This window comes from Symphalangus syndactylus, chromosome 12 (assembly GCF_028878055.3).
Source record: "Symphalangus syndactylus isolate Jambi chromosome 12, NHGRI_mSymSyn1-v2.1_pri, whole genome shotgun sequence".
NCBI lineage: Eukaryota > Metazoa > Chordata > Mammalia > Primates > Hylobatidae > Symphalangus > Symphalangus syndactylus.
The window spans coordinates 84,533,045-84,545,974 of record NC_072441.2 but is presented as its reverse complement, the minus strand read 5'-3'; the positions used below and the strand labels follow the sequence as shown (position 1 = coordinate 84,545,974).

Here is a 12,930-nt window from a genome sequence, read left to right as displayed (position 1 = left end):
TGTTGACCGGCTAATTTTTTTGTACAGAAGGGGGTCTTGCTATGTTGCCCAGACTGGTCTCAAACTCCTGGCCTCAAGTGATCCTCCTGCCTTAGCCTCCCAAAGCACTGGGATTACAGGCATGAGCCACCAAGTATGGCAATAGAGCATTAAGGTGTCACTGGCCCCAGAGCAGAATTTCCAGGCTGCAGAAGTGAGCCTCAGCTACCTAACTTCACCTTACCTCACCCTCTAGATCCTCCCTCCAACCTGTCCCCCAAGCTAGAGAAGTGAGGCTTAATGGTAAGAGCACACCCAACTGGAAGTCATAAGGCCTGTGCTCAAGTGCTGACCTATCACCCCTTTATTGTGTGACATGGGACAAGCCTCTGTGCCTCTGTGGCCTTTGCTGTTCTTGTCTTGATCAGAGCCTACATGAACTGGAGCCTGCATCTCCCTGCCTGTCCACACTGGGACTGCAACAGTGGGCAATCCAGGAAGTTGTCAAGCATCAGGGCCTCGTTGGGGTGGAAGTAGTGCTTCTGCTTTGTGGGCCTGGGATCTCCCCACTTCTGACTCAGCCTTCCTCCATCAGTTTCACATGGGAAGGCACAGACCCTGGCACTATCCTGCAGCCCAATCCATAACTCTGAACTCAACTCTGGATTCTAAGTACTTGTGCATGTTGCCTGTCCAGAGAGAGGTATGTGTCTAGACACCACCAGAGGGTCTCAGGAAGGAGGCAGGCAAGGGACTCCAGGATGCAGTGGGGAGGGGGGGGGCAGAAGATGTAGACATTCAGACCACCACTCCTCCCTTTAAGACAACTGCTGTCTCCACCCTGTCTCCTGCTGTCTTCTGTAAAGCCACCAGGGTGGGAGGGACGGGGGCAGCATCTGAGTCATCCACCCAGCTGCCTTGCCTGGGGTGGGGCCCAGCTGCAAGCCTGGACTCCAGACGGGCTTCCCTGGTGCTTACTACCTTCCCATTCTGCCTGCACTTGGGTATCCAAATCCCTTGGGCTACAGACTAGAAAGAGACAGAGAAGGGGCAGGGGGTACCAGGTGCGGTAGCTCGTGCCTATAAATCCCGGCACTTTGGGAGGCCAAGGCCAAGGCAGGTGGATTACTTGAGCCTAGGAGTTCAAGACCAGCTTGGGCAACACAGTGAAACCCCATCTCTACAAAATATATAAAAATTAGTGGCCAGGTGCGGTGGCTCATACCTGTAATCCCAGCACTTTGGGAGGCCGAGGTGGACGGATCACGAGGTCAAGAGATCAAGACCATCCTGGCCAACATGGTGAAACCCCGTCTCTACTAAAAATACAAAAATTAACTGGGCGTGGTGGCGTGTGCCTGTAGCCCCAGCTACTCGGGAGGCTGAGGCAGGAGAATCGCTTGAACCCGGGAGGTGGAGGTTGCAATGAGCCGAGATCGCACCACTGCACTCCAGTCTGGCAACAGAACGAGACTCCGTCTCAAAAAAAAAAAAAGAAAAAAAAAATTAACTGGGCATGGTGGCACACACCTGTAATCCCAGCTACTCAGGAGGCTGAGGTGGGAGAATCACCAGAGCCTGGGAGGTTGACGTTGCGATCACGCCACTGTACTCCAGCCTAGGCAACAGAACGAGACCCTGTCTCAAAAAAAGAAGAGAGAGATAGAGTATTGGGGAAAGGGGTTTCTCTTTGGAGCCTATAATCCAGCCCAACAGAAAGTCCCCCAAACTCCTGAGTGTGGTTGAGGTACCCAGGCTGGGTCAAAAATTGGTACAGGGTCTTAAAAACAACTCTCCATCCCAACTCCAAATCTGGCCCTGAACTCTGAGCTCTAATTAAACATTAAGCCAGACAACACCTTCTCTCTAGGCTTTGGTGGGAGGGGTTGGGAAAATGCCTTTTTTCCTCTCCCAAATTCTTTACTCTACCCACTTCTCTACCTCATCCTGAGCACAGCAGACCCAACAGGGAGTGACCAATCCTGGCTCCTCCTACTGTGGCCATAGAAGAGGACAGACACCCCAGTCTGAGTCCCCTTTGTCTTCACCCCACTTTCTATCAGCTTGGGATCCAGGTGTGCAAATCCACCTCTCTTTTCCGGAAGCCCAGCCTTCCCAACCAGGATCAGTGGGGGAGAACAGAGGCAGGTGGCTAAATATAACAAGTACACACACCACCCCCGCCCTGCCCCACGTGCGCACATACCCGCCTGGTGTCCCAGGCCTGGACAGCTGCACTAGGAGGCAGAGGAGACAAACTGGCGTGGCTGGGTGAGCAAGTGACTATCAAATCCACTCAACCTGTTTCCCGATCAAAGTTTTGACCAGAAAACTGCTAAAACTGCTAAAAATGTCCTTCACAGGGCTTTGGTAGATGAATGGACTAGTTTAGAATGCAACGAATTCTCTGGGTCTCCCCTTCCTTGCTTCCTATCTGTCTTACTAACTAAATTGTTCATATCACTAGTAGAAAAAAGACAGGCCTGGCGTCAGGCCTGGTGGCTCATTCCTGTAATCCCAGTGCTTTGGGAGGCCGAGGCAGGAGGATTGCTTGAGGCCAAAACTTCGGAACCAGCTGAGCAACATAGCAAGTTTCCATCTTTACAAACAAAAAGCAAAAAAAAAAAAAAAAAAAAAAAATTAGCCAAGCATGGTGGTGCCTGCCCTTAGTCCCAGCTATTCCGGAAGCTGAGACGGGAGGATCGCTTGAGCCCAGGAGGAGTTCCAGGCTGCAGCAAGTTATGATTGTACCATTGCACTCTAGCCTGAGCAACAGGGCAAAGCCCTGTCTCTGAAAAATACAATAAAAATAAAGAAAAGGACAGGTGTGGTCTCTTTCAGCAGAAATAAAATTTGAGGCTGGGTGCAGTGGCTTACGCCCTGTAATCCCAGCACTTTGGGAGGCCGAGGCAGGAGGATTGCTTGAACCCAGGAGTTCAAGACTGTGGGCGACATGGCAAAACCCCATCTCTACAAAATAATACAAAAACATTAGCTGTGGGTGGTGGTGGCTGCCTGTGGTCCCAGCTACTCAGGAGGCTGAGGTGGGAGGATGCCTTGAGCCAGGGAGGTAGAGGCTGCAGTGAGCCATGACCTTGCCATTGCACTCCAGCCTGGGTAACAGAGTGAAACCCTATCTCAAGAAAAAAAAAAGCCAGGCGCAGTGGCTCATGCCTGTAATCCCAACACTTTGGAAGGCTGAGGCAGGCAGATCACTTGAGGTCAGGAGTTCGAGATCACCCTGGCCAACATGGTGAAACCCCGTCTCTACTAAAAATACAAAAAGTAGCTGGGTGTGGTAGCAGGCACCTGTAGTCCCAGCTACTTGGGAGGCTGAGGCAGGAGCACGGCTTGAACCCGGGAGGCAGAGGTTGCAGTGAGCTGAAATCATACTACTGTACTCCAGCCTGGGCAACAAAGCGAGACTGCGTCTCAAAAAAAACAAAATAAAGGTTGATGGCCGGTCATGGTAGCTCACGCCTGTAATCCCAGCACTTTGGGAGGCTGAGGCAGGTGGATCATTTGAAGTCAGGAGTTTGAGACCAGCCTAGCCAACATGGTGAAACCCCATCTCTACTAAAAATACAAAAAAAAAAAAAAAAAAAAAAATTAGCCGGGTGTGGTGGCACGCACCTTTAATCCCAGCTACTCAGGAGGCTGAGGCAGGACAATCTCTTGAGCCTGGGAGGCAGAGGTTGAGGTGAGCCAAGATCGCACCACTTCACTCCAGTCTGGGTGACAGAGTGAGACCCTGTCTCAAAAACAAAACAAAACAAGACAAAACAAAAAAAAAAACAGGCCCGGCGCGGTGGCTCACGCCTGTAATCCCAGCACTTTGGGAGGCCGAGGCAGGTGGATCACGAGGTCAGGAGATCGAGACCATCCTGGCTAACACAGTGAAACCCCGTCTCTACTAAAAATACAAAAAATTAGCCGGGCGTGGTGGTGGGCGTCTGTAGTCCCAGCTACTCAGGAGGCTGAGGCAGGAGAATGGCTTGAACCTGGGAGGCGGAGCTTGCAGTGAGCCGAGATCGCACCACTGCACTCCAGCCTGGGCGACAGAGCAAGACTCCGTCTCAAAAAAAAAAAAAACCCCAAAAACGGTTGAGCTTGTCTTCCTACACACAACTTCCATTGACTCTTCAGAAAGAAGGGCGATGGGCCCAGCGTGGTAGCTCGTGCCTGTAATCCTAGCACTTTGGGAGGCTGAGGCGGGTGGATCACCTGAGGTTGGGAGTTCAAGACTAGCCTGACCAACATGGAGAAACCCCATCTCTACTAAAAATACAAAATTAGCCCGGCATGGTGGCACATGCCTATAATCTCAGCTATTCGGGAGGCTGAGGCAGGAGAATCACTTGAACCTGGGAGGCGGAGGTTGCAGTGAGCTGAGACTGCACCATTGCACTCCAGCCTGGGCAACAAAACGACACCTAGCAAAGGGTTCTGGGAAGAGCAGAAGTTTCGAGTAGATGATAAAAGGGAGAGAAGAAAAAGTCAAAGCCAACAGCCCTTTACGGTTCTCCAAGCACCCTTAGTGCTCTTGGCCTGGGTCTGCATAGAGAAAGGGAAGGCAGGAAGAAGGGAAACAAATTTTGAGGGGGCTGGAAGAGGAGGGCCTATACTTCCAAGCTCCCAAAGGCTTTTTTAGAAAAGAAGAAGGTGCAGTTGAGTAGGGTGGGGTAGGGTGGGGCAGGGGTGGGGAGTGGAGTGGCCCAAATCTTCCAACGGCTGGATTTCAAAAATGTCACTGTATTCCAGCACTTTAATAAGACAAAGATCAAAACGTCAGCAGCTAAGAGGATGGGCCCGAGCAAAGACTGCCTGGCCTGGCTGGGAAAATGAAAGTGGCTCACCCCAAGGAGGGAAGGACAGTGCCCCCAACTCTCGAAGACACTAGGCAGAGGGCCAAGGGAGGAGTGCGGCCAGACCTGGGCATAACACAACTTCCTGAGCTGGGAGCCTCTGCCCTCTGCCTCCCTCCCTCCCTTGCATTCCTGGGCCAAGCAGGCCAAGGGCTGTGGGAGCTGCGGGGGAGCCGCTCTCTCATCTCCCGGAGCTCTTTTGGTGGGCCTGTCAGAGCCCAAGGAAGGTCCCAGACACGCAGAGTGGCAGAGTGAGGGAGAGCTTCCCAACCCTTAGAACCCAAGACAAGGTCATACCGAGGGGGCCACCGCCAAGCCCTTGGGAGGGAAAAGGGGGATTGCCCTGCCTTCCTGACCTCGCTCCAACACGCTGGACAGATGCCAACTTGGGAGTTATGTCTTAGTGGGCATCATGTGTTCACAGCCAGCTTCAGCAGAGCTGGCACAGTGCCAAGCCCGCCAACAAAGTTCTAACAGGACCCTTTCTGCCACTACGATGTGTCCTGGGTGCCCAGAGTTCTTCGAGCTGGCAGGGCTAGTGCTGTTTTGCTCTAGCCCCTCCCCCGGCTCCAAATAGCTGGCAAATCCCAATCTGACCGAATTCAGGCCGGCTCCCCACCCCAACTTGTCCCTGATACCCCACCATTCCTTATATCCCCCCCACCCTCTCCCAGAGACCACCTCTTCCCTCTCTGTCCTGTCTTGACAATTCCCCTTGACACTGCCAGTCACCCGCTGGGGGCAGTTCCGGGGAGGGAGGAGACGATGGCAAAGTTATCGGCCTCCAGGCCCTCTCACTCCCTTCCTGCGGTCGGCCGGGGGCGCCGGCCCGCCGCCCTCTCCACTCCCCGCCAGCCACCTGGGCGAACTCACCGCGCTTTCAGCTCCTTAAACTCCTCACGCACTTTGCTCAGCTCCAGCTGCAGGCGGGCGCGCTCCTTGGCTACTGAGTCGAGGGTCTTGCGGGCATCCCCGAGCTCGGCCTCGTAGGCGGCCTTGATGCCGGACACCTCGCGACTGACCACCTCTTCAGACTCGGTGATGCGAAGGCGCAGCCCTGCGTTCTCCGTTTCCAGCGAGCGCACACGGTCGATGTAGACCGCCAAGCGATCATTGAGCTCCTGCAGGTCCTCCTTCTCCTGCAGCCGGGTGATGCGGGTGGGCGACAGCGGAGTGGAGCTGGCCTGCGCCCCGCTGCGGGTGGCGCGCCGCTGGGACGGGGTCTCCATGGCCGGCAGGGTGGCAGCGCTGCCCGCGGGGCAGGGGTCCCGGAAAGGGCGCGGGGCTCGGGCCGAAGGACAGAGTCTGCTCGGAGTCGGAGTGCTCCGGCCGGCTGGCTCTCGGCTTGCTCCTGGCAGGCGTGGGGATCTGGGCCGGGCGCTGTCGGACCTCGGGATCTGGGTTGGCTGGTGTAGGTGCGGCGCTCCCGCGAACACTGAGTCACCGACGCCGGGGCAAAGGCTCTAATAGGTCCTCCTCTGAAGGGAGGAGGGGCCACTGCTCTTAAAGGGGCAGTCCCAGATCCATTGGGGGTGGAGGCGGGAGTGGTGAGGAGGGGGAAGGACAGTTGGGGTGTGGCGGAGTCGGGCCCCACCCTCTCCAGCGCACCCCTAACTGCGTGAGGCTTAAGCTTCCCCTCTCTTGGCTCCTGCCTGCTTAGCATTGCGGGCTCCAAGCTTACCCCCATTGCCTCAGACCTTCTGTGCTAGAGGGCAGAGCCAAGGAGGGAGAGTGGGTGGGCAAAAGGGTCGGGGAGAAAGAGAGGGAAGTGGGTGCAAAGCAAGGCAGACAGTCAGGTAGGCAGGGCTGGGAGCCAGGAAGGTAGGGGGAGGGCTGAGGCTGGTGCCCATCAGTGTGACTCACCCTTCTTCCACCACTGTCTCCCCCTCTCCTCCCAGTAGTAATAGTGAGTCACCCCAACCCCCCTCCACACGTGGGCAGCCCATTCAGAGCTGCATCTCAGTGTGCCAGGAGTGGGGTGGAGAAGGAATGCCTGGGTTCCCTGGGGGGAGCAAAGTTCTGGAACCTGAGTTCCTTTATGCCCCCAGTTTGGGGCCAGGGATCAAGGAGTTTGGGGGTCCCTTTTTTTCTTTCTTTTGCCCCAATCTATCTCTCTTCAAAGCCAAGCATTCGTTTTTAGACCCAAGCAACAAGCCACAGTCCCCTAAAGAAGTCCCCTAAAGAAGGCCAAGAAGGCCGGGCGCGGTGGCTCACGCTTGTAATCCCAGCACTTTGGGAGGCCGAGGCGGGCGGATCACGAGGTCAGAAGATCGAGACCACGGTGAAACCCCGTCTCTACTAAAAATACAAAAAAAAATTAGCCGGGTGTGGTGGCGGGCGCCTGTAGTCCCAGCTACTCGGAGAGGCTGAGGCAGGAGAATGGCGTGAACCCGGGAGGCGGAGCTTGCAGTGAGCCGAGATTGTGCCACTGCACTCCAGCCTGGGCGACAGAGCGAGATTCCGTCTGAAAAAAAAAAAAAAAAAAAAAAGGCCAAGAATAGGAGCCAGTCACTGCCCCCTTCCATCTCCTGTCCCCTTCCTTTGGACCCAAGCACTGCCTGGGTTCCTTCCCCCTTCAGTCCCTTTCTACTGCTTACCCCACCCAGTCAACTTATTTTTTTTCCCCCAGAACTGTACTTATTTTAATGGATAATTTAAAACAGATACCAGAGCTGTGCGTGCATTCATTACGTTGCCAGGACACTAGGTCCCAGATTTCTGTGGTTCCCAGAGGGGCCTGAAAGGGGGAGAAAGGCTGGGGGCTAGACAGCCAATGTTGGGTCTCTATCCTGGTTTCAGCCAGAAAGAAGGTAGTGGGGGGCAAGAAGGTAGTGGGGGGCAGGAACAGCAAAGACCCCACAGCCTTGCTGGCTGCAAAGGCCAGCACCATACTCATCTCTACTTTCCTCTCTGGCCAGGTCCATTCTGCAGCTGGCTCTGGGGAGGGGCCAGGCTCTCTCACAAAATGAGATCACTCAGGTCCCCAGGGTTCGCTACCTCAGGCTCTGGAGCCTCCATCCTCAGGCCTCACCAAGGACCCTTTTGATAAGCCATCCACTCCCCTCCCCTCATCCTGGCCCCTATCCTGGTCCCACCAGCCACCTCATCCTCTATTTTTTTTTTTTTGAGATGAAGTCTTGCTCTCTCACCCAGGCTGGAGTGCAGTGGCATGATCTCAGCTCATTGCAACCTCCACCTCCCGGGTTCAAGAGATTCTCCTGCCTCAGCCTCCTGAGTAGCTGGGATTATAGGCACCCGCCACCATGCCAAGCTAATTTTATTTTTATTTTTAGTAGAGATGGGGTTTCACCATGTTGGCCAAACTGGTCTCAAACTCCTGACCTCAGGTAATCTGCCCGCCTCAGCTTCCCAAAGTTCTGGGATTACAGATGTGAGCCACCACACCAGCCCACCTTATCCTCTCTAAGAGGTGACAGCATTGAGGCCTGGGCCCCATCTGCCTGCATGCCCTGCCCAACTGCCTCCCACAGCTTATCCTCCGATGAGCAACCAGGGAAATCAAATTATGTTGCTACCTTATACAGCTCCAAGATATCAGGGCTTCTCTCAAACACAAGGAAAGCAGGGCTGGATAGGCCCTCAGTTCTGGGTTCTGAAGCCTGGCCTCGGGGTGGATGAGGGACTGGAGTGGGATTAAGGCAGGAACTTTGGTTATTAGGGGAGGAGAACAAGGAAAGTTCTCATCTCATTGAGGGTGCCCAGGCAGCGTGGTGAGCACTAGGGATGCATCCGGATGAGGCAGCCCAGAATATGGCTTCTCTCCCCCAGGGCGTGGCACCCACCCTCAGCTTCCCAGACAATAAAAAGTCTTGTTCTTCTCCACACCAGAAGCAGAGGCAGGAGGGGTAGGCCAGTGAAACGTGAGGGAAGGGTTCATGCTGTTCCCACTGCCTCAGCCCCTCCCTGGCACTCAGTGCCCCCTTTTCCCCTACCCAGCTGCTTGGCCTGGTTTCCTTTCCAGGCTGGGAAAACTAAACCACACTTAACCCTTCCTGTCCTAGACCTCCCCCTTCTTTTTTTGAGAATATTGGTCTATTGCCCAGGCTGGAGTGTGGTGGCAGGATCATAGCTCACTGCAACCTTGAATTCCTGGGTTCAAGTGATTCTTTTATCTCAGCCTCCTGAGTAGCTGAGACTATAGGCTATCATGATAGAGGCGGAGTGTTGCTATGTTGCCCAGTTTGGTCTATAACTCCTGGCCTCAAATGATCCTCACCTCAGCCTTCCAAAGCGCTGGGATTATAGGTGTGAGCCACTATGTCTGGCCAGACCTCCCCATCTTGTGGAAAAGGTGCAGGAGAAAGAAGGAGGGCTTTCACCCCAAATGTCACTCCAAGCTCTTTCTAAAGGTTCCCTGCCACCACCATCAAAATGGCCTCAATCCTAAATCTGAACTTCAAAGTGAAACTTTATCCTGAATATTCAATCCCAACTCTGGACCCCAGATGTCATAAGTCTGCTCTCCCTTTGCCAGAGCAAAACCCACCAACCCAGAAGCAGCAGCCAGGTCTAGAGGAGCTGAGCCTGCTGGAGGTGAGAGGTGATGGGAGTGGTGGCTAGAGGGTGACCACGTTCTAATCCGACCTCTTAACTGCTGAGTGATGCTAGATCTGCTACTGAATTCTCTGGACCTCAGTTTTCTTACCTGTAGTATGGGCAGAGTGGCTATCAAAGACAGGGACTGAGCTCCTGGGTGTGCCAGAGTTCTGCACACTATGCCACAGGGTGATAGCAATACTATGCTTGCTCTCAAGGGAGCCTCCCACTAGTGGGGAAGACAGAGGGAGAAGCAAAACAAACAAGCACAAGTGATTAAAGAGCAGTGGAGGACTCTGAATTGGATGAATTACAAAGGGATCCCAGAAGTCTGGGAGCTGGAGCATGCATGAGTGAAATCAGAATGCAGTGGTTGGGTCTGACGGACGGTTTTAGCATTTTTTTTTTTGAGACAGAGTTTTGCTCTTGTCACCCAGGCTGGAGTGCAACAGTACAATCTCAGCTCACTGCAACTTCTGCCTTCCAGGTTCAGGCGCTTCTCCTGCCTTGGCCTGGGATTACAGGCGTGTGTCACCACGCCCGGCTAATTTTTGTATTTTGAGTAGAGACGAGGTTTCACCATGTTGGCCAGGCTGGTCTCGAACTCCTGACCTCAAGTGCCCCCTCACCTTAGCCTCCCAAAGTGTGAGATTACAGGCGTGAGCCACTGCACCAGGCCTAGGCACTTTATCTTGAAGACCAATGACCTTGGTTGGGGTGCGGGGTCTCCTCTGTGTTCTTATAGCATCCTAGTGTTTCCTCTGTGACCCCCATTCCTGAAAGTGCTGTGAGGGACAGAAAGGACCAAGTCTTGGTCATCTGTCTCCCTAACACCTGGCCCAATGCCTGGCACACAGCAGGCACTCAGTGTTTCTATTTTTTTTTTTTTTGAGTTGGAGTCTCGCTCTGTTGCCCAGGCTGGAGTGCAGTGGCACAATCTCAGCTCACTGCAACCTCTGACTTCCAGGTTCAAGCAATTTTCCTGCCTCAGCCTCGTGGGTTGCTGGGATTACAGGCACCCACCACCACACCCAGCTAATTTTTGTATTTTTAGTAGAGACGGGGTTTCCCCATGTTGGCCAGGCTGGTCTCAAACTCCTGACCTCAGATGATCCGCCTGCCTTGGCCTCTCAAAGTGCTGGGATTACAGGCATAAGCCACCGCACCCAGCCTCTTTATTTTTTTAAGAGATGGGGTCTCACTATGTTGCCTAGGTTGGTCTTGAACTCCTGGAGTCAAGTGATCCTCCCACCTCAGCCTCCCAAAGTGCTGGGATCACAGATGCCAGCCACCATGCCCAGCCCTCTCAGGGTTTCTTGGATAAACAAATGCATCTGGCCCTGCCACTTTTCAGGTCAGTGACTCTGGACAAGTTTTTCCAGCTTTAGTTTCATCATCTGTAAAATGGGGATGTGCAATAATTAAATAAGGTAACATACATTTGAAGGAGGGCTTCTTGGAGAAGGTGGATTTAGGGGCTTTACAGAATTACCTTATACATAGAGAATTCATTCATTCAACAAATATTTACTGAACATCTACTATATACCAGAAACTATTCTAGACACCAGGGATACAGCAGTGAATAAAACAGACAAAAATCCCTACCCTTATGGAGCTGACATTCTAGTGGAGGGAGATAGTCAATAAACCAAAGACAAAGTTATAGTTTATTAGAACACGGTAGGAGCTATAGAAATAAAAATGTAAAGCAGAGGCTGAGCATGGTGGCTCACGCCCATAATCCCAACGCTTTGGGAGTCCAAGACAGGCAGATTGCAGATTGCTTGAGCCCAGGAATTCAAGACCAGCCTGGCCAACATAGAGAAACCCCATCTCTTAAAAAAAAAAAAAAATTAGCTTGGGGTGGTGGCATGTGCCTGTAGTCCCAGCTACCCAGGAGGCTAAGATGGGAGGATCACCTGAGCTTGGGAGGTCGAGGCTGCAGTGAGCTGCAATTGCACCGCTATACTCCAGCCTGAGCAAGAGTGAAACCCTGTCTCAAAAAAAAAAAATTACAAGGCCGGGCGCGGTGGCTCACGCTTGTAATCCCAGCACTTTGGGAGGCCGAGGCGGGTGGATCACGAGGTCAGGAGATCGAGACCACGGTGAAACCCCGTCTCTACTAAAAATACAAAAAATTAGCCGGGCGTGGTGGCGGGCGCCTGTAGTCCCAGCTACTCGGAGAGGCTGAGGCAGGAGAATGGCGGCGTGAGCCCGGGAGGCGGAGCTTGCAGTGAGCCGAGATTGTGCCACTGCACTCCAGCCTGGGCGACAGAGCGAGATTCCGTCTCAACAAAAAAAAAAAAAAAAAAAAAAAAAAAATTACATATATATGTGTGTGTATATATATATATATACACACACATATACATACATACACATGCACACATTTAGCAGAATAACGCTCACACAGTGAATAACTTACATTTTAACAATCTTTATAGTTGTTGCATGTTTTCATACATTCTCAACTGGGTCCATAGAACAATCTCATGGGTTGGAAATTATTTCCCTGCTTTGCAGATGAGGCTGACTTTCCTAAAACTAGGCCGTAAGTAACAGGCCCAGTGCAGAACTGGGACCAGGTAGTCTGGTCCAAATCCTGGACATGCTTCTCTGTCTTCTGCCACTCTGGCTGGAGGAAGTCTGTGCAGAGGTGCTGAAGTGGGAAAGAGCTGAGTGTGCTCTGACCTGCCGAGGGGCATGGGGAGCCACTAGAGGTAAGGCTGGAAAGCGGGGAAAGAGAGACAGGAAGGGAGAAGTGGGAGGTGGAGGCAGGGGCCTGGTGCTGGGATGGGGCCTGAGGGAGAGGCTTCCAGCTGCTTGATAGGCCTTGAGGTCAAGGAGAGAAGGAAAGCATCAAGACCAGTGAAGAAAGAGTCAGGAGCACTGGCCTTGGCAAGAAATGAGCCAAACTAGGGTCGGGTGGGTTCAGCCCAGTGATGAAGCCAGGAGGGATTCCAGAGGCATGCTAAGAACGATTAGTGTAGGGAATATTTGTGGGCTACCTTTATTATTAGGCACTAGGTACTTGCATTATTTTGTTGGACCAATAGCTCTACAAGGTTGAGCTGGAGGTAGATACTATTAATAGCCCTATTTTACAGATGAGGAAACTGAAGCCCAGAAAGGTTAAATTATTCATTTAAGGTCAGGTTTCTCAACCTTGGCACTATTGAATTTTGGGCCAGATAATTCTTTGTTGTCAGGGAAGGTTCTTTGTACTCTGAGATGGTTTGTAACATCCCTAGCCTCTCCTGACTTTAGGCCAGTAGCACCTCCACCCCCAGTTATGACAATCAAAAATATCTTCAGGCATTGCCTAACATCCCCTGGGGGACAAAATTACCCCCTATTGAGAATCACTTGTCTAAGGTCATATGGTTAGTAACAGAACTGGATTTAACCTCCACCTCCTGAATTCAAGCGATTCTCCTGCCTCAGCCTCCCGAGTAGCTGGGACTACAACCATGCGCCACTAAAAAATTAGCCCAGCTAATTTTTTTGTATTTTTAGTAGAGACGGG

At 52.7% G+C, this 12,930-nt stretch overlaps 1 protein-coding gene across 7 annotated transcripts in view; it reads right to left on the bottom strand.

Moving 5' to 3' along the window:
• LMNA (lamin A/C) overlaps nt 1-12,930 on the bottom strand; it is a 59,300-nt gene that overhangs the window by 19,793 nt on the left and 26,577 nt on the right. For 3 of the 7 annotated variants that reach the window (XM_063626766.1, XM_063626764.1, XM_063626758.1), the window contains one exon: nt 5,718-6,322. In XM_063626766.1, the coding sequence (XP_063482836.1) occupies nt 5,718-6,073 (356 nt within the window). In that variant the 5' untranslated portion in view covers nt 6,074-6,322. Of the gene's footprint in view, nt 1-5,717; nt 6,347-8,380; nt 8,745-10,030; nt 10,236-12,930 lie in introns of those variants that run through there. The other 4 variants (XM_063626765.1, XM_063626761.1, XM_063626760.1 and 1 more) reach the window with 4 other exon arrangements.